This window comes from Azolla caroliniana, unplaced genomic scaffold, assembly GCF_043228905.1.
Source record: "Azolla caroliniana isolate FFs.n. ecotype wild unplaced genomic scaffold, voAzoCaro1.0.p SCAF_12, whole genome shotgun sequence".
NCBI classification, from domain to species: domain Eukaryota; kingdom Viridiplantae; phylum Streptophyta; class Polypodiopsida; order Salviniales; family Salviniaceae; genus Azolla; species Azolla caroliniana.
Genome location: NW_028230447.1, coordinates 17,641,806 through 17,665,340, shown reverse-complemented (window position 1 = coordinate 17,665,340; position 23,535 = coordinate 17,641,806). Strand labels below are relative to the sequence as shown.

Sequence of the window (23,535 nt, the reverse complement as noted above, 5' to 3'; positions counted from 1 at the left end):
GAGATTGCCCGAGGGATTGCTTAAAGAAGCTAACTTCATGCAGTTGGTTTCGATCAAAGACCTTATTATTGCGGGCTGTCCAAATGGTCCAAAGTGCCCAAAATCGTGTCCATTGGAGAAAATAGGCATTGCCGGATAGGGCGCATGGAATTTGTCCTCGAACCCCAAAATGAGCCCTCAATCAATCCCCTTTTTATTACATCTTCTCTTCGAGGGCTCTTGAAACACTCCCTCTATATATACACACATACAAGCATTATACACTACATGAAAATGTTTTTTAACACTCACTCCCTCCCAGGTCATATTTGATTGAGTGCACTGTCTCAATGAGAATAAATGAAGCTATATATTCTGATACTATATGATCTTTTTTATGAGAAAAAAAGTGGGTCTATCCTCAAATACCATTTTGAGATCATTTCCAACCACAAAACTATTCACCAATTAGTCCGATTCAATAGCAGAGGGAGGTTAAATGCAATTGATGCAATCCAACCCAATTGAAATTTCCAACCACAACTAATCACCAATTAGTCCGATTCAATAGCACAGGGAGGTTGAATGTAATTGATGCAATCCAACCCAATTGAAACAATCCAATCCGGCAGAACCTAAATGACTTTCCCCTAATTGAGCCGAAACTACTAAAATTCTGTTGAATCTGATGCCCTCCCTATTGAATCGAAGATACTATTCACATGACAAAACAATAAAGAGCCATTTCATCCCAGAACAATAGGAATAATTTCCTCCAACCACCATAAATTGTTACTGTTATTATTATACCTGATTCGAAATCAGAAAGGACTTGCTCTACTTTGCAAGCTGATTCAAAATCAGGAAGGATTTGCTATACTTTGCAAGCTGATTTCCTCGTCTTCTTAAGCTAGACCAATCAATCATTGTGGAGGACATGTACTTTAAAAAGAAGCAACATGTGGGAATAGGGAGTACAAACCATGTTGACCTCACTTCTAGGGTTTCAGAAAAGCTTGAGAACCACATAATTCTAGCGAAAGAAAGAGTATCCATTCACAGATTTGAGTTCAAACTTAGATCTGATTGTTGGAAGTATATGGATACACACACCCATGCAACATATAATTTAAGACAAGTGATTAGATATATGTATAAGAGTAATAACATGTGTGGGGGCAAGGATTCGATCGCATAACCTCATGTGGATTGGTGACCTAATAGCTTTACTACTACTAGGATAATAAGCTGGGGGAAAAGGAAAAAGAGAAGAAATGACAGATTTGTCATCAAAAAACGTTTATAATCAGTCTTTCTTTTGATGATTTAATAATCAACATGGTAAGGTTACAAGATTCAGATCCTTAGTGTTAACATCCACATCCACTTCCTCGTTATTAGCTGCTGTCATTGACACAGTAGGGCCCGAGAGTCTTGCCTTCTCGATCTTTCGAACTAGCTCCTCATACTTTGCACCCTTCACTTCCGAGACCAGGCTATTGTTCCTGAATATCTTGAAAGTGGGGAGGATGCCCACACCCATTTTGCTGAAAAGATACTGCATAGCAACAAATATCAAGCACAGGATCAGTTCCAAAGCTAAACAGATTATTAGGATTTGTGGATCTAGAAAAAGCTTGAGAACTATATGCAACCATTAGATCTATATAAGGCCTAGGTATCAGGGAGATCGAATAGTTACCTTGTTGTCATTGCTGCAGTCCAGTTTCAAGAATACCACATCATCATACTGGTCAGAAAGCTTCACAAACTTTGGATAGATCAATCTACACGGTCCACACCTGCCATTATTAAATTAATTTAAAGTCAGACGCGTAGAGCAGAGGGCAGACAGACATCATAAGGCAGGGGCTCATATCAAATTCGCTAAGAAACTCAAGCATCATTCACGATTTAGAAACACAAGTGCTCAATCAATGTATAAATTAAAAGCTCCAATTATAATGAACTAGTATGTTCCAAGATCTGAAACATCGCCAAGATTCCTATAACTAGCTAGATCCTGAAAACATAGTAGCGAAATATCCTGATGGATTCAACAATTTAAAGTCCGCTTGGTTCAGCATTACATTCCTACTCAAATGAAGGATCTGGATTACCTGAAGATCGCTTGGATCAATCAACAAAGACTTTTTTTAAATTAATTCTCAGAAATTTTATATGAAATGATTGATTCCCAGCTTCATATACTTATAAATAACTAAGCTAAACCAGTATGAATGAAGAGACTAGTTGAGGCTATCATATAAGCTGCTTCCATAACGAATTTCCAAGCATCATCAAGTCATACATCAGGTGACTTCTGTAGCAGAAAAGTGTTTCATTCCAGACAACCATTGCATGCACAAAGCAGATCCTCCACAACAAATCCAGAGTTTCTTAACACTTACCAACGAGTGTATAAGTCGAGGACCACTAGTTTGTCTCCTGCAGCCTCCACAGTGGGCCAGAAGGTGTCCTTGTCCACGTCTTTCACCGAATGCGTACTTCCACCTCGGTTGAATAGCATCCGAGAATTCCAATCTCCTCCTCCATGATGATGTTGATGATTAACACTACTGGAAGGAGGAGAGACAAGAGGCGCAAGCTTGTGCACAGAGGTCTTAGTAGTCGTAGTGGTAGAGCTTGATTTGGAAACATATTGACAAGTAGTTACTGTGGGACTACAGGGAGAAGAAGACGTATAAGAGGAAGAAGAATGTGAAAGAGGAGTTGATGAGGAAGTAGAAGACACAGAGAAGTAATTAGATGGATAGGCGGCTGAAGAAGAATAGTTATAAATCGAAGAGAATCTTGCGCTGGATGTTGCAGTATCAGCCTGCAGGCTAAGGAGGTTCGAAGAAGCATGGGGGATATTGCAGAGAGCCATGATCAAGGAGGTTTTAAAACTAGATAATTTCTTGTAGGCGATGGATATCTAGATTGTAGAATTTATGGTAATTTTCTTCAAGATTTAGTGCTACCTGACAGACCAAGAAAGGTTCCAAAAGAAGGATCAATGGCGTTCAGATCAACGAACCTCCTTATCTTGGCACACAGATTCAGAAGAATTTTCGAGCAGATCAAGAGAGCATCCGCAAATACAGAGGTCCAGAATATGGCTTCTGCTACTGAACAATATATCCGTCTACACTCTTCCCCTCGATTCTGACCGGAAATGTCGTCGATCTTGGCACAGAGAGAGGTAAAACAAGGAAAGATGAGGAAAAAGAAGAAACAGGCGTTGAGGAGGAGGAGGAGAAGAAGCAAGCAAGCAGTAACACCTCCCTGTTCTTTCCTTCTTCGTTCCAACGAAAAACAGGCGTTGCAAAGAAGAAGAAGAAGAAGAAGAAGAAAGAAGAGAGTGAGTAACGCTTGTCTGTTCTTTTCTTCGATCGTTCGTTTCGTTTCTTTCTGTGGTCTGACTGTGTCTCTTCTAAATCCTAACCCTAACCCTAACCCTAACCCTAACCCTAGAGTCTGGTTCTTGGTCTGACTGTGTCCCTTCTAAATCCTAACCCTAACCCTAACCCTAACCCTAGAGTCTGGTTCTTGGTCTGACTGTGTTTCCGCCATCGCCGGGCGTCGCTCTTTATATTCCGCTAGAAATTCTTTTATTTATAAAAAATAAAAAATAAAATGGGGCAAATAAATAATTAATCAAATAAGTTAATCGAGGGAATAAATAAGTAATTAATTTAAAATTACTGATGCTGCGCGCTGCCACGTGTTCGGTCGACGATCTTCTTTCCTTTCTTTTCGCTTCCCTATTTTAGTAAGAAAACAAACACGTCTTTCCTTTTACGGGTATTAAAAATTTTCCTTTTCAGAAATAAAAACATAAAACCCAGAAAAGTAAATAAGAAATAATATTAACAGAAATTTAAAAATTAAAAGAGTGTTTAAAAAACAAAAACCCTCATGCCATAGTTTAAAAATTAAATTATAAAATTCAAGATTTTTAGAGACAATTTCAAAGATTAAAATATAATGAATCATTATTAGTTATTTATTAACTAAATAAATTAGAAAAACCAGAAAATCGAACAAGAATTAAAAAGAGAATCGAAGACTAGAGAGCAAAAAAACAACAACAAAAAAACAGTAAATAACTGCTCAGTGTTTTTTTTAAATTAATACGCTGACGTGGATGATGTGAGCTTCCACGTCAGCGGGGGGGGGGGGGCGGATTTAAAAGAAAGAAAGAAAGAGAAGAATCCTTAATAACACAGAATTCCTCCACGCACAAATATCTCTCCCGAGCCGACGTGGAGCCTCGGGGAGGAGAAATATCTTCCCCGAACCTACGTGGCAGCCTCAGAGTGTCTCCACCTCCCATGCCTACGTGGAGGCTTGCTCCACCTCCCTACCTCATTCCCGTACCTGAGGCATGGGACCGAACCTGAGCTATATCTTCCCATTTCTTGGGGGGCCCCCTCCCACACCTACGCACACAACCTTAACCCTTAAAACATTAGCCAATGAATAGAATAAATATCTCTCTCCCTTTATTTCCCACGATGCATGTGCACACACGCACACACCCCCCCCCTCCAAACGTGATCTTGACTCGCCCAACTTGCATTCCTGGTAGCCCACCCCACTATCAATCAATGCCTAATGCCTCATGATGCATCATCCATAATGTTTGACACACTCGAACGTGCATAATATATATATACAGATCTGTCAATGCCCCCACCCTTTATGTGAGAGACACCACATACGTTTTGGGTGATCATGTCCACCGCAAATGTCTTAATATAACTCATATGTACATGTAATATGGACCGTAATCCTGACCATCCCATGACTTTCTACTATGTAGCCAAAGTGCATTCGTAGAGCCCCTCTGTACTCGACCTTCCACGGTAAATAGTGGGAAGATGGCCCCCACGATCCCTCCCTCTTGGTAAGAAACGTAACCAAATGAACTTTTGAAACTGATGGCCCATGAGCTGTAAATTGTGGAGATCAATGGGTAACTTGATGCAAGAAAGGTGTTGTATTGACCATTGAACCTCCTAGAAGCTCATGGCCCTAGCCAACAGCCCCTATCTAGTGGGGAAATTTTGTTGGTTGAGCTTAGTCGTGTAAGCTTTTTTTCTTTATGTTTGGTTGTTTTATTTATGTTTATATATTTAAGCTCAAATATATGTTGCAACAAAGAGTTGAAAATTTTAAGCATCGACAAAATCATGAGGGCACAAATGAAGATCACCATAATAGTAGGAATATCGTGACGGAAGATTAGGTGTCCTAGTGGCTACAACCTACAACATGCATATATGCTACTTTGTCCACAATAGTCATACACTACATTTTAGCATTATACATAAATCTTGCACCTTGCATATGTGGTTATGATCTTCGAATTTACAAGACCATGCTCATGTTAGTCCAATGCTGAATTAGGATGTCACATTGAGAGAGACCCACTCCATTAAAACACTTGTTTCCAACTTGGAAATATTGGATTGACACGCCAAGTGATGATCTATGGTTTACAAAGTAAAAAATCATAGCTTGAATGATGACACCGTTAAAAGTGTTAGAATTTTACGGTTTCCAATACTACACACATTGATTGAATGTACAAATGGGAAAGCAACGAACAATAATGCATGTACGGAAATATAACAAACATTGTGTAGAGCCTTGAATTATATGGCCCCTTGGGTGTCTATCATTTAGCGAATGGTTCCCTTTTTACATAAATCAAGCACGCAGAATAGGGGACTCATAATGTAATGCATGTGTTACCCCCGAACAAGAACATCACATAAATTCACATTTCCAAGTCGGATATGATAGAATGTGTTGTTTATTATGAGCTTTCCTAATTAACAATCTAGAAATGATCATAACTAGATAATGCCAATGTTTTTGCAAAGAATATTCAGAACTTGTGGCTAGAACAAATATTCTCCCCGTTCAGAATCTTTTCGTCACGACAATTTCCTCTAGCCGCAGAAATCAAACAAAAAGATCTTTGTAGCAATGGCAATCTTTAGTGGCTCACATAATTCTCCCCTCTTGCAATTTATATATTCATATGTCCCACCTTAACCTTATCACATCTCACAATATCTCTCTCTCATGCCCATGCTTCTATAGTATCCATGACATCCTCTTTTGAACCGGGAGCCCACTAACAAACCTACCAAACTCAAAAGATGCTCCCATATGCATCGTATCCTTTGGGCGCTCGTTCACGAATATCACTCACTCCATTATGTATGAAGTAGACTATGCAAGATAGAAAAATCATAGATTTCTATTCTCATTCTTAGCCTCTCATGCTTAGGCTTGTTCGATTCCTTTCTACAACCGACATGCAACCATGTTCATCCACTAGGGGCTTTGGACACATATAATCCACTTGAATGCCAAGTCTTTTTCAGTACTCGTATGTGTACAACACAAAAATGCTCAACATTAACTTGTATCGGAAACAACCATAACAAAAGATTGCTTTTACGGAAATGATAAAAAAATAGTTCTCTCAAATGCACACCTAAAAACGTAAAGAGGACATATATCAATGTTGTCATATCTTTTGTGCAATTACAATGTTCCACAATGTGGGAACCTTATTATTTATCCTCTTACTCTTCACCATGGATGTTATTGAAATTACAATTTACAAGGGGTAGATGTGATATCACCATGCCTATTTGAAAGTATTTCTAGATATTTTCTAAATGTTGGTTGCTACTATCCAAGTCAATCTACTAATTTACCATTTGCGATGGCCAAATTGGAAGCCATATAGATCTCTCGTTATTTTTCAATCTTAACAAATAGGAACCTATATCCATGAAATGGCGTTTGCTCTTGTTTGAATTTCCATGTAATGGACATCATGTTCTGCTATTATGCGGGCAGCGATGCCTTTCAAGCATTAAGTGACCCTAATATTTAATAACTAATTAGCGATATTCGATCACTCTCTCTCATAATTTAGAGGTATTTTGATCTTCACAAGAAAAAGCAAAAGCAAAAAAGCTAATATTCATATTGTTTATTGCTTAGTTTAGAATTTGTCCACTACGTACCGGTGTTTGTCATTTAATACTTTGTCTTGCTTTCTCTTGTCTCTCTTACCAACCATTCATTGAAAGAACATGGTATTGATACTAAGCCTTCATCACCAATGAAATTCACCAACTATAACCTTTTTTTGTTCTATTTACCTGGAGTAATGTTTGGATGGTCATGCTCTTTATGCTTCTCTATTGGTCTTATATTCTCTCCTTATATATTTAGTTTTTAAAGTTGGTAAATTCTCATTTTGTTATGCCTACCAAAAGAAATGTTGTCCTTTTTGTTGTTTGCATCGTCGAAGATATTTTGATTTCATGATTGTAATGCTAGTTTTTAAGAGCAAATTGATAGTAGGCATGGTCTCAAACTACATTTACTACACAATGTTAGACATTTTAATCTCCCTATAACTTGACACCGATTTTTTGAAAGCGTAGAATAGGAATCTGTTGATGAAGCAATGTATTGTTCACTATAGGTAGGTGGGTTTTGTTTCAATGAGATATACACCAAGCATAGAAATCAACGAAGGAACGAAGTTGATCTAACCCACACAACTTGAGCCATTTCATCTTGCGTCAAGATGTCGTGCTATTTGCAACTTAATAACCTTATTACAAGTCCTCCCAACTAACTATTCAACCTTTTCATAGTCCTAATTTGGAAGGCAACTCTATTTCATTATTACGAAGGTATGTGAACTATCAAGAATTTTGACTCCCTTGACGGTTTGGTAACATTATTCACAATTTTTAGTTCTAGAACATGTCCGTAACTTCTCTATCACACTTCAATTGATCAATTATTAGGCTTTTGATCATTTTTTAATTTAATGACTTTGGGATTTGTTTATTGTTGAACAAACACATAATTTTGTTGCCCGAACCATCTTCCACCGTCCCTTCGTCCACATCCCTTTCAAATTTGTGTATAATCATTCTATTTTCCTCAAGGATTTTGGGATATTCCAATTGTCCAAATCGATAAGAATGATGCTTATGGTTGAAGTTTTTGTCCCGTTACACTATTATACTTATTATGCTTATCGGGAAGGATTACACTTGTCCCACAAACTTAACATTAAATAAATCTCATTTTAATAATCTTTATTGTTCAAACATTTGATTAATTTCTCTACTTTCCAACTCCCTCTAATCAGCCTAGATTTCATAACTTGGGAATCTGCAAGAAATAATTTGTCTATTTAGAAAGACAAATCTAGTCATACTACATGCAACTTTTTCACTCGTATTGCTATGTGGAAAATGTCAATCTCATAAAGTGATTGTTCGAGAACAAAATGTGATAGTGTGCGATCTCAAACTAAAGTTATAAAAAGCTCACAACATGACAAGTAAGCTCAACATCACAAAGCGAAAACTTTACCATTGCACCATCATGCTCATGCATTTTTAATTTATCTAGGCTTTCATATTGGGGACCTCGAATGCCTCAATTCTTTCACATGTAATGTTAGTCCATCTTTATCTCTCAAACCCATTGTTGTCCTTCATCTTTATTGCATGCATGGGGTGCAAATGCCTATGATGTACAAAATATTCTATCTACGTGAAGAGCTTGCTTGGTCCACCCATGTTTCTGGGACATTAACATTGTTGTGCTTGCTTGTCACATATGCAAAGAAGCATTGACAATGTATTTTGTTTTGTATATACAACTTTTAACCTATTTAAATTTAACTCTAGTTCTTATTTGTTTTAATATTAATTTAATTGGACCTTGATAGTATATTGTTTGACTTGATTGATATTTCCTACATGTCTTGATAAATAGTTGAGTTCATGTATTTGAGAATATGGTGATTGTCATCACCAAACTTAGCTAAAAGTTTGTCTGTTATCCGTGGGACAGAATAGTAATTACCGTGTGAAAGGAATCCAGATACGAGTAGGTAAAGTAGGCAAAGATAGCCATAAAGGAGGAAGGAACGAAATATGTGCAACCGAGAGATAGACAACCGAAAACAAGGAAAGACTGAAGCACGCCTAGTGGTAAATGAAAACTATAAAGCGTGGATCATAAACAAAAGAAAGGGAAGAGAAGAAACCACCTGATTAGCTTAGCGAAATAGTACTAAGATACGTAGAGTACTGACTGTATCTTCTGATTGTAACTTCGGCTATGAGCCGTGTAATACCGTTTTGAACTACGTAATACATATAAGTTGTGGGTCATAATTGTTTCAGTATAATTTGCATCTCTAAATCGTAATATCATGTACTAGGATTTTATTTCACGGTTGTTTGATGCTGACTGTTTTCTTTGGAATTGTCGAGCAAAATTTCTCATCGTGTTTCCACCTCGTACCACAGTTCCCTGACCCGATTACCATAGGAGTAATCGAAGGTGTTGTTTTTGAGAAGAAAGGAGACAACACAATTTGGCACGCCCGGTTCACATTGTGCATCACATCGAACAATGGCGGTGGATACCCCCAACAACCATTACGACGCCCGACCGTCTTACTCGCTCGCGGCTCCCATCCCGCTGCACTGAGCCAGCCAAGGATACTCGGAATCGCACACAACACGCATCACTAGAACCCCCGGAATCGCACTCCTTGCAAGTCATCCTTGATAAACAATCACATATCGGGCCCGATCTCACCACTCCTCCGAGTTCTCCAGAAGTCACTCAACAATCCGAGTTTAACCCCTTCTCGGCTCTACTGAAAGACCCAAATTTCGACACAATGTCGTACCCCTATACACGTTACATGGACGGTCCCGATGCAGAATCCCACATCCGCTCCTTTCTCTCCAATGGCAAGCCAACCATTCTACGCAGTGCCTCACCGCTGTGGAGGTCGCTGCCTCCAAAATCGCGGAATTCACCCTTTCTCTAGACGGCCCGGATGCACGATGGTATTCTCGAAACGATCCTGGGGAGTTCATCACATTCCAAGATGTCCGCTCCCGGTTTCTGGAGTTATTCCACTAGGAGATCCCTAAGTGCAAACTGGTCCGCCGGTTCTATACCATTGCCTAGGACCCTAATGAAACGGTTTCTCAGTTCACCCTTTGATTTCAAGACCTTTACCGGAAACTGGCACAGGACGTGTCAGCAAATCATCTAAAAGATATGTTCCTTGCCGGACTCCGGGAGCAGTTGCGCACGACATTGGCTCTTATGGACTTTTAACAACAAACTATCGAGCAAGTAGTCGCTCATGTTCTCGCTTTAGATAGGGCTCATCATAACAATTCTTTCTCCATGGGCACGCTCCAAACCGCCTTGCCAACAACCGAGGAAACCCAATTTTGGCAAGCATTGCAATGCACGGCTTGTGCCAAGTCCGGTCACTCGGCTATCAATTGCCCTCTACGGCTACACTGTCCTATCTACCATTCTAGAGTACATATGGTTGAGCAATGCAAGTACAACATGCTCAACTGCACTAACTCGGCTCCGGTACATCAAATTGAGCGACGCCCCGATCGTTCACAACAGGAAGAGTGATCACCACCACGGAATAGAGATGGTGAACGGCCATGGGAGGATGATCGGCTTCACCGCAATGATGGCTACCACCCTGAACCGAATCGCTATCACTGGGATCACCACTACCGACCGGAGCCACTGGGCTATCATAATCGGCCACAACACGCGGATGATTGTTTGCGTTATTGTGACGAGCGCTATTATCCGGAGGACCACTATTACCGAGATGACTACAACCGAGAAGACTATTACGAACCACAATATCCATGGCACGATCGACGACCCCCACATCATAATCGTTGCTTCCGACCTTCAGGGAATAATTGATGACCCTTCGACAATCGTCGCCGAGACCCTCTGCGCACCGAATAATCGGCGGCCTCCCCAATCCGAGCCTCGTGAAAACCCTCCGTAGTCCTATTTCCCGCCGGCTCGAGAAGATCAACCACAACACCAGTACAACCTCAATTCGAGCAAGGAGAGCCCAACAACTCGGCCACAATAACATGCTTCAACTGTAATCAACTAGGTCACTATGCCACTCAATGTGTGACCAACAATCGAGGTAAAGCAACGGCCGTAAACATGATTACGGTTGATGTCCAGCAGGTCACCACCTGAAGTAAGGCCCAACAATGTCAGGAATAGTACTGAGACCAAGAAGAAATTAGTACTAAGAGAGGAATATTAGTACTAAGAGGAATAGAGGGTGTAGAACACCCGAGAGAAGGAGAGAGAGAGAGAGAGAAAATGATGATGACAGCGATATATTATGTGAGAAGAATATACAAGGAAGGCTAGGAGGCTTAAGATTGGCGTTGAACCGATTTGGTTCGAAATAATGCCTTGTGCCTCCTTTTATAGTGTTCTCAAGAGTAGTCCTGAAGCTTCTAGAATGTTCCAGAGAAATCTGGAATATACATTAATTTTCTATAGTAAAACTTAAATAAAAATAATATTTTTATGTGTTATAATAGATAGTGTAATGGTCAAGAGCTCGACCCATGTAACATAAGGTCATGGGTTCGAGTCTTGCCATATCTTGACACTATCCCCCTTTTAAAACGACGAGTGTCACGAGTTGTTTTGGAATGAGGACCCGGTTTATCTGGATATTGACGATGGAAGTCTTCAAGAAGAGCACAAGCATTGGTCACATTCTCTATTGGTTCCCAAGTATGCTCGCTCGGACTATATCCTAGCCAATCGACTAAATAGTAGAGCTTGTTGCGAACAATCTTGGAATCGAGGATGGCGGCAACCTCATACTCAAGTCCATCTTCAAGTTCGATCGGGGGTGGAGGTTGTGGAATACGTCCTGGGATGGTGCTGTCTTGATAGGGTTTGAGGAGAGAACTATGAAACACCAGATGTATATGAAGTTGCAGGGGTAGATCGAGACGAAAAGCAACATCATTAATCTTTTTGATAATACGGAAAGGACCTAATCGCCAATAATCCAACTTCTCGCATGGGCGAGTAGTCTTGATGTGTCGTCATAGTAGCCATACCCGATCTCCAATGTTAAAACTGGATGGAAGCCGATGACGATCCGCGTAAACCTTGTGTGTTTGTTGAGCTTGCTGTAGATGAGTAGATAAATCTGCTTGTATCTTGCGTAACCGCTCCAAACAATCTTCTACGCAAGGATTTTTGGGTAACTCTAGGGTTTCAAATACACACCACCGGGGGTGACAACCCGTATAAGCATAAAATGGCGTAACTTGAGTCGATGAGTGGACAGATTTATTATAGGAAAATTCGACGAAGTGGAGAATATCTGCCCAATCATTCTGATGATAGCTTAGAAAGCACTGAAGATATTGCTCCAATGTTTGATTTGTTTGTTCTACTTGGCCGTCAGTTTGCGGGTGGTAGCCGGAGGAGAGGTTACAAGTGACCTTGAGTATTTTAAAAAGGTGTTTCTAGAATTTCGAGACGAACTGGGGTCCATGGTCGCTGATGATATTATCAGGAAGGTCATGATGCCAACATACTTCCCGCATGACAATTTCGGCGGTTTCTTCATTGGAGATTCCTTAGTACATGGTAGGAAATGAGCCATCTTCGTATATCGATCTACTATTGTTAATCGCATTGAATCCCTTAGGGACTGGAAGATCTGTGATGAAATCTAGAGCAATGGATTGCCACGGCTTGCTTGGAATTGGTAATGGTTCTAATAAACCATATGGATGATGTCTTGGCATTTTTGCTCTACAACATGTATCACAAGTCTGAACAAAATCTTCGACAAATTGTCGCATACAGGGCCACCAGAATGATCATTGTACTAAATCTAATGTCTTAGTACAACCAAAATGCCCAGTTGTATATGTGTCATGATAGTTTTGGACTACTCCAAGGCGGCAAGAACCATTAGGAACATACAAGAATTTCTTAAAGAATAGTAAACCATCATGACATTCAAATTGTCGATAGTCCGTACCTGGTGGTTGCGACTGTGAACAAGATGCTCGAGAGGGATCAATTTGTGCTAGAATGGCTTGGGCGAAAGCATCTGCCTTCAAGTCCTCACATATGGTATCGATAACGTGGGAATCCAAGGGCATGCCGAAGACCTGTGTTGCTTGCAGTTGTGCCGGTGCCAAGATTACTTGCTTTTGGTTATCGAAAGCTGGCTGGCCTGGACGCGGTGCTAGATACGAACGCCGTGATAATGCATATGCCTTCCCTTGGTGCTTCCCCAGACGATATGTAATTTTGAAGTCGAAACACGTGAGGAATTGGGCCCACCGAGCATGACTTCGATTGAACACACGAGCACTCTGAAATTAGGCAAGGTTTTTGTGATCACTGAATACGGTGAGTTGATGAGAGGATTGCTCTAGAAAATGCCTCCATTGCGTAAAAGAGTCCACTATTAGTAATAGCTCCTTATTATGAATTTCATAGTTTATTTCAGCGGCATCAAACTTGCGTGAGTGGAAAGCCACATGATGTAGCTTTTCATCATTACCTTGTTGTGACAGGATACTACCCAATGCGAAATCCGACGCGTCCGCTTCCATGATGAATGGTTTTTCCGGATCAACATGGGCTAGAATAAGAGCCGATGTAAATGCCTTCTTAAGATTCTGAAAAGCCATGTTTGCTTCTTCAGACCAAACGAACGATTGTCCCTTCTTAGTAAGTTGTGTGAGAGGTAGAACAAGCTTTGAGTAATCATGTATAAACTTGCGGTAGAAATTGGCAAAGCCTAAAAAGCATTGCACATCTCGCAACAAACGCGGAGTTTGCCACTCTACCACTGTTTTGACCTTAGCTGGATCCATGGAGATGCCTTCCGAGGAGATGACATAGCCCAAAAATTCTACTTGGTTGCACCCGAAACTACATTTTTCCAGCTTTGCATAAAGACCATATTCTCGAAGTCGTTTTAGTACTAACAGTACATGAGAATCATGCTCTTCTTGGGTCTTCGAATAAACCAGTAGATCATCCAAATAGATGATCAAACAAACATCCAAGAGATCTCGGAATATATCATTTGCCATGTGCTAGAAGACTGCTGGCGCATTAGTGAGTCCGAACGGCATGACTGTATACTCGAAGTGCCCATATCTAGTGCGAAACGCGGTCTTCCATTCATCTCCTGGTCGGATCCATACGAGGTTATATGCTCCCCCCCGTAAATCGATCTTCGTGAAGAACCTTGCACAATTGATCCGTTCTAAAAGATTTGAGATAAGGGAAAGTGCATACCTATTTCTGATGGTGACCTTATTCAAGCCATGGTAATCTACAACGAGACGAAGTGATCCATCCTTTTTCTTGACAAAGAAAATGGGTGCGCTGGCTGGAGATTTCGAATGCCGAATGAAACCATTTTCCAAATTCTCCTCTATATAGGCTCGAAGGACTTCTAGCTCGGTTGGTGACAAATTGTAGATCGGTCCCCATGGTGGCTCTTTTCCTAGTTGTAAATCGATGCGGCAATCATACGGTCGATGGTGAGGAAGCATTGTCGCGTTGTTACGCGCGTGCGTGTGAAAGGGGCGGGACCACGGGGGTCTTGAATGAGGGAGAAAAGGAATGCCAAGAAAACTGACACCGGGCACTACCGGGATGTGGCCGAACACGAGAGAGAGAGAAAGGAGAGGGAGAGCATACGCGCGGCACCGACTCTTATGTACAACAAAACAAAGGAAGGGGGACTATGCACTCGACACCAACAGAGACACCATTATGCACAAACAGGTATGAGCATGTATATTACAAGGGAAAGAATACAACCCTGGCTTGGAGCCAGACCAAGGTAAGTTACAACAATAATATGTTACCAAGCCGCCGATCGGGGAGCTCACGGGCTTGTCGCGCCGAGCGGGGTCTTGCACAGGAGACCGAGCAGAAGCAAAAACCCTAAACAAACACGAACTCTCAACCCTCACAACAAGGAGGAGGAAGAAGAAAACCTCCCAGTTAAAACCTGTTGAGAGACAAGCTCAACATCGGCCGGATCGGCTGAAGAAGCCGAGGACCGGATCGGTTGGGACCGATCGGTTAGGCCGAGTGCATAAACCGGGAGGTCGTTAGGAAAGATATTCCGTGAGGAATATATTTGGGAGTTAGTGTAGGAGCTCTTGATGAGCATTGAAGTACTGTCAGTACTTCGGTCAGTCCTTCTAGGACTTGTATAAAAGTGCTCACTAAGCACGTCTTATGTACAGACTGAGTATTATTGTTGAATATAGTTTTTTGTGTTTCTCTCTCTGTCTCTCCTGTGTATACCGTGTAAGCTCAAGCTCTCCATTAAACCTGAGTTTCCTCTCTTCTGTTCGGTCTTCATACTTGCTTCCGCACGCTACTTTCTACATGGTATCAAAGCGCGAGGGTTGAGAACCTCTCTGCAGCCGACAGAGCTTGACGAAGAAGAACGAGAAGAACAATGGATAGAGGCATGGCGAGCTCGCTTCCAACAGAGAAGCTTGACAGAAGCAACTACACGTCTTGGTCCTACAAGATGCACCAGTACCTGCTCGGGCACGGCTACTGGAGTTATGTCGAAGGAGCTAATGACGCGGCACCCGAATCGACACATAGAGACTTCCCGTCGTGGGAGCAATCGGCGAGCAGGGTATTGTACTGCTTCGCGTCGTGTGTGGGCGAACAACTATTGAGCTATGTTCGGGATGCAAAGATGCCGAAGGGTGCATGGGAAAATCTGAAGAAGATTTTCGCCACGAGCACCACAGCTAGGAAGCTTCAGCTCCGACAGGAGTTGAGCAACCTACGACAACGCGACATGTCGGTGGCGGACTATACCTCGAAGATCAAGGATATCTGCGACTCCCTCGCCTCCATAGAGGTGAACATCGAGGAGAGCGAGATGGTCTAGATCTGTCTCGGGGGTTTGGCGTCGAAGTTCGGAGCGTTCCGAACTGCTGTGTGTACCCGGGAGAATACACCGTCCTTTTTCGACTTACAGTCGATGCTCCTGGTAGAGGAGAACCACGCGGGTGCGTCTACAAGCACGCACGCCAACAACAGAATGCTGTACACGGAGGGAGATAGGCCCCATGGATGTGGAGGACGAGGTGAGTTGGGGCGCAATGAAGGCGGACGACGAGATCAAGGAAGAAGGCACCAAAGTGATGCCGACAGCAACTCCGGACCCTCCGGAAACAGGGGGAGTCGAAGCGATGAGAACCGGCAAGGGAAGGCCATCGCGGAGTGCTGGTATTGTGGCAAGAAAGGCCACAGGGAAAGCGAGTGCTGGAAGAAGCGCGCTGATTTGGAGAGAACCGGTTCCGGAAACGGCTCTGGACATACCCACAAGGGAAATCGGCAGCGATCGCAATACGCCAAAGACTCTGGGAGAGCTGGAGAAGGGTTTGTCTTCGTGACGAGACACGAAGCAAACTCAATGAAACAGAGCACCCCGAGATCGGACGAGGTGTGGTACGTAGACTCCGGCGCGTCAAACCACATGACGAGCCATAAGGAGTGGTTCTTGTACCTTGAAAAACCGATACAACCTGGAGTAGTCGCAACTAGAGACGACACTCCACATCCGATCGCGAATGTCGGAGAAGTTCCCCTTAGCCATGTCGGGCAGAAAGGGAAACTCATGAACGTGCTGCACGTTCCGACAATCACGAAAAACTTGGTCTCGGTTGGACAGATCGTCGACCAAGGGATGGAGGTTCGGTTTACACACCTCGGGTGCTTCATTGAGGAAGAAGGCCGTGTGATTGCGCAAGGGCGCAGAGACGGAAGGATGTTCATCCTCGACTCCACTGACGGCGGCACCGCAATGTTCGTGAAGGGACAAAAGACCGAGTCGGACATCGACTTGTGGCACAAGCGGATAGGCCACGTCAACCACCAACGACTTCAAGATCTGCAATCGAAATAGGTAGTGTTCGGATTGCCCAAATTTAGTGGCCGAAAGGCACAAATTTGTGAAGCCTGCCAGCTCGGGAAGCAACACCGACTTCCCTTCCCCAACGAGCGAAACCGGAGACGGAACAAACTCGACCTTATACACTCCGATGTGTGGGGGCCGGCACAAAACGTTACTCTTGGCGGGAGCCGATATTTCGTCTCCTTCATCGACGACCAGTTGTGGAAGCGGCACGGGCAATGCTGGAGGAGAAGAGCTTGCCCAAGTTCTATTGGGCCGAGGCGGTAAGGACCGCGGTATACATCCAGAACCGGATTGGAGACAAAGTGTCGGCGCACGAGCTATATTTCGGAACGAAGCCGAACTTGTGACACTTGAGGGTGTTCGGTAGCATTGCGTATGTGCATATACCGAAGGAGAAAAGGAGGAAGCTGGACGCAAAGGCCGAGAAATGCATCTTGGTCGGTTACTCGGACGAGTAGAAGGGTTATAAGTGCTATAACCCTCGCACCAAACAAGCACGTGTCAGCCGCGACGTTGTGTTTGACGAGTCCGCGTCCTGGTACCTGCCCCCGACTACGAACCTCGACTCCAATCCGAGCTCTGACGATGAGGTTAGCGAGGCCGAAATGCCTCCGAATGAGTCCGAAATCGAGACCCGCGAAGAGACTCCGATTTCACTCCGGTTAAGTGGACCGATTGGACGACTGAGTCCGTACGACCAGTCCGATGAAGAGCCGGCGAGTAGTGGAGACTCGGCCGTGCATTCCCCGCGCAGGAAGCCGAGGAGACGGCTTACGCGCAAAGAGAAAGGGAAGAAGAAGGTGTCGGATTCCGGCACGGATAGGAATGAGTTAGACCGACGCAAGTCCGACTCCGAGGGAACCGGTGACGGGTCTTTAAAGGTGAAGTCCGCGTCTACCGAGAAGGCCTCGACATCGGCTAATGTGAGATTACGCCGATCTACCCGCCAGAAGAACCCAGTTGTGCGGTTCGGATACAACGAGTACATGGCACATCATTATGCGTACATGACCTGTGTAGCGGAAGTGCGTGAGCCGGAGAGCTACGCAGAAGTGGCGAAGGACGCGAATTGGTGTGCTGCGATGGAGGAAGAGATGCACGCATTGGCGGAGAACGAGACCTGGGACCTGGTTGACGCACCGAAGGGTGTGAAGCCGATCCGGTGTAGATGGGTGTACAAAGTCAAGTACAACACCGATGGCTCGGTCAATCGGTACAAGGCTCGGCTAGTGGCAAAGGGCTATGCGCAGAAACACGGCATCGACTACGATGAGACGTTTGCGCCGGTCGCGAAAATGACGACCATTCGTGTTTTGCTCGCAGTAGCCGCGGCCAAGGGGTGGCACCTACATCAGATGGATGTAAAGAATGCGTTCCTGCAAGGTGACCTTGAGGAACAGGTGTACATGGTACAACCCCCTGGATTTCACTCTGGAACGAACTCCTCGGCAATATGCCGACTGAAGAAGTCCCTTTACGGACTGAAGCAAGCCTCGCGTGCCTGGAACGCGAAGATCACGCAACAACTGCGTCGGTTGGGCTTCGTCACGTCAAAATCGGACTCTTCCCTGTTCATCCGGAAAGGTCGACTCGGACCGGTTAGTATTTTACTGTATGTTGATGACTTGGTCATCACCGGCGCCGACCTAGGTGAAATCGACCACGTGAAGCTCCAACTTGCGGCATCGTTCGACATGAAGGATCTGGGAGACCTTCATTACTTCCTTGGGATCGAAGTGATCCGTACCCCCGAAGGCATATTGATCAGCCAATGTCATTACGTGCTGAGTATGCTCTTCAAATTTGGGATGGCCGACTCTAAGTCCATCTCGACTCCTCTGGACAGAACCGTCAAGCTTCGTCCCGATACGGGAAAGGTATGCGACCCGACGAGGTTCCGACAAATTGTCGGAAGCCTTATATACTTGACCATCACCCGACCCGACCTCAGTTATCCGGTCGGGGTGATCAGTCAGTTCATGGCGCGACCTGCTGAGGAGCACCTTCAGTGTGCGCAACGCATACTTCGGTATGTCAACGGCACTAAGGACCGGGGACTGCTATATCGGACCGGTGCAGCCACGCGGTTAGTCGGCTACACCGATGTTGATTGGGATGGCAACGCCGCCAATCGCCGATCCACGTTTGGATACGCGTTCTCCCTCGGGAGTGCCACGATCGCGTGGAGCAGTAAGAAGCAGCCGAAAGTTGCACTGTCGAGCACCGAAGCCGAGTACCGAGGAACGGCTGTCACGACATGCGAAGCCATATGGTTGAAGCGGCTACTTAAGGACCTGCGAGAGGAGGTGTCCGATCCAACGACGATCTACTACGACAACCTCAGTAGCATCCAGCTCGCGAAGAAACCCGTTTTCCACGCACGAACCAAGCACATTGAGGTGCATTACCATTTCGTCCGTGAGCGTGTCCTTTCTGGTGAAGTCGAACTTCAGTATGTGTCGACAGATCGGCAGACTGCCGACATCTTCACAAAGCCTCTTGGTCTGGACAAGTTGCGGCAATTCTCAGGTGCGCTCGGGTTGCGTCACCTCGATGTGCCGAGCTTGAGGGGGAGAACAGTCCCGAACGACCAAGCAAGGCAGCAGGAAAGGAGCGGAGATCGTGACACTGAGTTCGAGTTCGGATCGGCTGAAGAAGCCGAGGGCGGACCCACAGAAAAGTCTGGAAGCGGACAGACGGGGAGCAACCGAAGGAGAGAGCCAAAGCCAACCACGCATGCGGAGGATGACGCCATCGAGGGCGAGAAGACCGAAGACGAGTTGGAGACAGCCAACTCGGACGAGAGTGAAGACCGATCGGAGGTAGCTGAGTCGGTTCGGATGTTTGATTCAGACACGCTGAATCAATCGAGGCCTAAGCGGAAGAAAAGGCAGCAGAAGAAGCGTCAACACTGCAACAGCAGAAGAGCTGATAAGGGCCACATGAGCAGACAAGCCGACTGGAAGGGTCGAAGCGCGCGGAGTCGAACAGGTCGAGGAGCGCGAGCGAGGCGAGAAGCCAGGAGGAACCGGTGCTGTGAAGATCCTGAAGAGCCTCAAGTTGAGCTTGAGGGGGAGTGTTGAGAGACAAGCTCAACATCGGCCGGATCGGCTGAAGAAGCCGAGGACCGGATCGGTTGGGACCGATCGGTTAGGCCGAGTGCATAAACCGGGAGGTCGTTAGGAAAGATATTCCGTGAGGAATATATTTGGGAGTTAGTGTAGGAGCTCTTGATGAGCATTGAAGTACTGTCAGTACTTCGGTCAGTCCTTCTAGGACTTGTATAAAAGTGCTCACTGAGCACGTCTTATGTACAGACTGAGTGTTATTGTTGAATATAGTTTTTTGTGTTTCTCTCTCTGTCTCTCCTGCGTATACCGTGTAAGCTCAAGCTCTCCATTAAACCTGAGTTTCCTCTCTTCTGTTCGGTCTTCATACTTGCTTCCGCACGCTACTTTCTACAAAACCGATAACCCTAATCTAACGGTATACCCTCTAACACAAAATGGGCAACGCTGCATGGAAGCTATACAATGCAACAATCGCTCTTCATGTTTTTTTGTCAGTGTGGCTTTCTGTTTTGCAATTTGTTGAGTCAACACAGATGTCCGAGTTGGGATTTCAATATGAGAGGTATCCTCAGACTTCATGGTAGTGTTGGTACTTGAGGACCCTCTATAATGTGATGATCGATGATGAGCAAAATCTTCCCAATCAACTTCAATGCCACCATGGAGTTCACATGCAAATGCACGTGCAAAGACAGATCCTACCTCATTGTTTAGGATATGTTTCGTATCATAAACTTGTTCATACCATGACTTTAGTTCAGTGATATAATCCTTCTTCAATTAAGTGAGGTGGAAACCTCTCCGTGACTCGAGCGGTGATGAGCCCCAAGTTTGCTTCATCCACATGTCTACGTCTTCATAAGTGTCAGGTCGTGCACGAAGGAAATAACCCCATCCCAATTTTGAACCTCGAAGGATGTTTGTGTGAACCTTTTTGCCCTGAGTTGCTGAAAACCCTGACCTCCCTTTGGCGGGGGTCATCTTACTTTCTTTGATGGGGGTCCTTTTTCTTTCCTTGCATTGTGTGATGAAATTTTCGGTGACCATTTTCTTCTTTGTGGGTGTCTTCCTTGTCATGTGAATCCCGTCTCTCTTCTTTGCCTCACATGCACAACAATAGTAAATAACAGTAAATCATGCACAACAATAGTAAACAAAATTAAATAATATACAATTCAAGGAGATGTCGGATATGAAACATAATGTTAACACCCGATACTTGACATATACACATATTGTCCGACTCTCAAATTCAAGCATATGCATGTACAACGTGCTCAAATGATCAAATGATCAAGGGAGACCAACAACAACAACAACAAAACCCTCAATGATAATAATAGATAGAATCAAACATACAGATAAACATGTCCCAAACATCATTATGGTTACAGATGTAAGAAACAGATAGAAAATGACAAAAATAGATAGAATCAAACATGCAAATATAGTGTAAAACAAGTACCAAATGTCGTTGTCGAAGTCTTTGAAAAGGGGACATGATTGAAACACACCAGGTAGAGGGAACCAGGTATGAGGGAACACTTGGAGGTAGAGGGAACACGACTAGCAAACCCTAAACCGATGCGAAGAGGACATGGTGTGCAGACCACACTTCAAAGAACCCTTGAGAGAGAGAACATGGCCAACAGAGGAAAGCTCGAGAACATGGCCAATAGAGGACACAATATAGTGGTTGAGAGAAAGAATACTTGAGAGAGAGGACACAGTTGAAGACCTGATGTCGATGCAACGAGGACACAGTACAACACTTGATGTCGATGTAACGACGACACAGAACAACGAGGTCACAACGTACTGTTGTTGCAAAGAGGACACGACAGGTAGGGAATGGGTTTAGGGTTTGTAGAGTGAGCAGAGAACATGGAGAAACCTATGCAGAAGTTGGAAGAGAGAGGGAGGGAGGGAGGGAGGGGGGTACGAACGTAATGAATTCTCGAGTAGAAGGGGGAAGGAAAGAGTGCGAGAGAGAAGAGGTACGAACCTAGGGAATTACCAAGTGTAAAGAGAGAGAGAGAGAGAGAGAGAGAGAGAGAGAGAGAGAGAGAGACTAACTGACTAACTGACTGATAGTTCGACATAAACTTGTTAATTGCCAAGAGAGACAGAGTGGATGATTGACTGATGACTCGAGATCTTATATAGTTAAGACCTCCTTAACACATTACCTAGGATTTTAACACAAGTGATGTTTATTTGTATTTAAATACTATTTTCATTGAATGTGACTTTTAGTTTTAAGACAAGTGAATACTCCCAATTCTAAATATATACTTTGTTTAAACAATATGTCCAATTTCCCTACACACAATGGAAGCAAAAACAAGTTTATTCTCTAACCACAATACAATGACCATCCAACCTAGAATAACCGCAAACAACATGAAGAGATCGCAATTCGGGAATTCCTTGGCACTCCTAGGTCTTCTCCCTATTTACTTCATCTATCTTCACTTCTCAAATTCATGTTGTCGTGCCTTTCAGCGCCGGATCGTTGCGTGAGTCGGGTGGGAACTATTGGGGTTTTGGACTAGGAGGAGGAAGACTTTGAGGAAATCTAGTTATGAGTAGATTATAAGAAAGAAAGATAGAAATTCGTGAATCCCACGAATATAGTTTTTTAGTTTTATTAATATTTAACCCTAATTATACTTTGGAATAGATTGGAATCGATAGGAATAGATTGGAAAAGAGAAATCGAAAACTTCGTGGATCCCATGAGTAGTATATTAATCAATATTTAGACCCTAATAATCACCCCATAATTTATTTATTTATTTTTTCCCCCTTTATTACATTGTGCTGCATATCCTTGTATTGTGATGAGAGAGTCTTAGCAATCCATGCTTTTTCTCTAACTATGGACTCCATGCTTTCTCTATCTATAGACTATATGCTTTCTCTAACATGTTTTTTATCGACTATAGAGTTTATGCATGCCAAATGTGCATGTGTAGCTTTTTTTCTATCATGCGTTTTTCTTCTAACTAAAGCTTTTTCCTAGAAAATACGCGTGAACTAACGTTTCTATATGGGATATCTACTTTTTTAACACTCATGATGTGTTAGTGTAATGGTATGCCTTTAAATTATTAACATAGAGGTACAAGGTTTGAATCTTGTCCTATGCATGTAATATATATTTTACTAATTCTTTCTTTTTCTTCATATTTATTCAATCGGTTATTTTATATGTTTTTCACATAGTGTACGAATTACACTACAACACCCGCCCCCTTTGAACCCGCACATCCTCCGATATGTGCCGAAGTTGTAATAGCTCGTTATTCTCCTTCATCCGCAATACCCTCTGTTTCTCTTGGAATGTTGACTTTGTCTCTCCACTTTGAGCACATCCATTCCTTCCACTCGAACCATTGTCGCCATCCAATCCACCATATTCTTTGTTCACTCTTTCCATTGCCATGACCGATTGTCATGCCTCCTTGTGCTCCTCTTGACCATAACCCTTCATGTCTTGTGCGTTCCGACCGTCTCCTTGGTCTAGACACTCTGCACTTCGTCCACCTCCGTTGTACAATCTTGCGTTAGAGTTGACAATCT

At 43.6% G+C, this 23,535-nt stretch overlaps 1 protein-coding gene across 1 annotated transcript; it reads right to left on the bottom strand.

Moving 5' to 3' along the window:
• Positions 1 to 1,261: 1,261 nt before the first annotated feature.
• Positions 1,262 to 2,886, bottom strand: LOC147857306 (uncharacterized). Its single transcript, XM_087328690.1, has 3 exons — positions 2,391 to 2,886; positions 1,682 to 1,781; positions 1,262 to 1,537 (listed from the first exon to the last, which is right to left on the bottom strand). Exons 1-3 carry the CDS (start codon positions 2,867 to 2,869, stop codon positions 1,313 to 1,315), a joined length of 804 nt encoding a protein of 267 aa, XP_087184816.1. The 5' UTR covers positions 2,870 to 2,886; the 3' UTR covers positions 1,262 to 1,312.
• Positions 2,887 to 23,535: the final 20,649 nt, after the last annotated feature.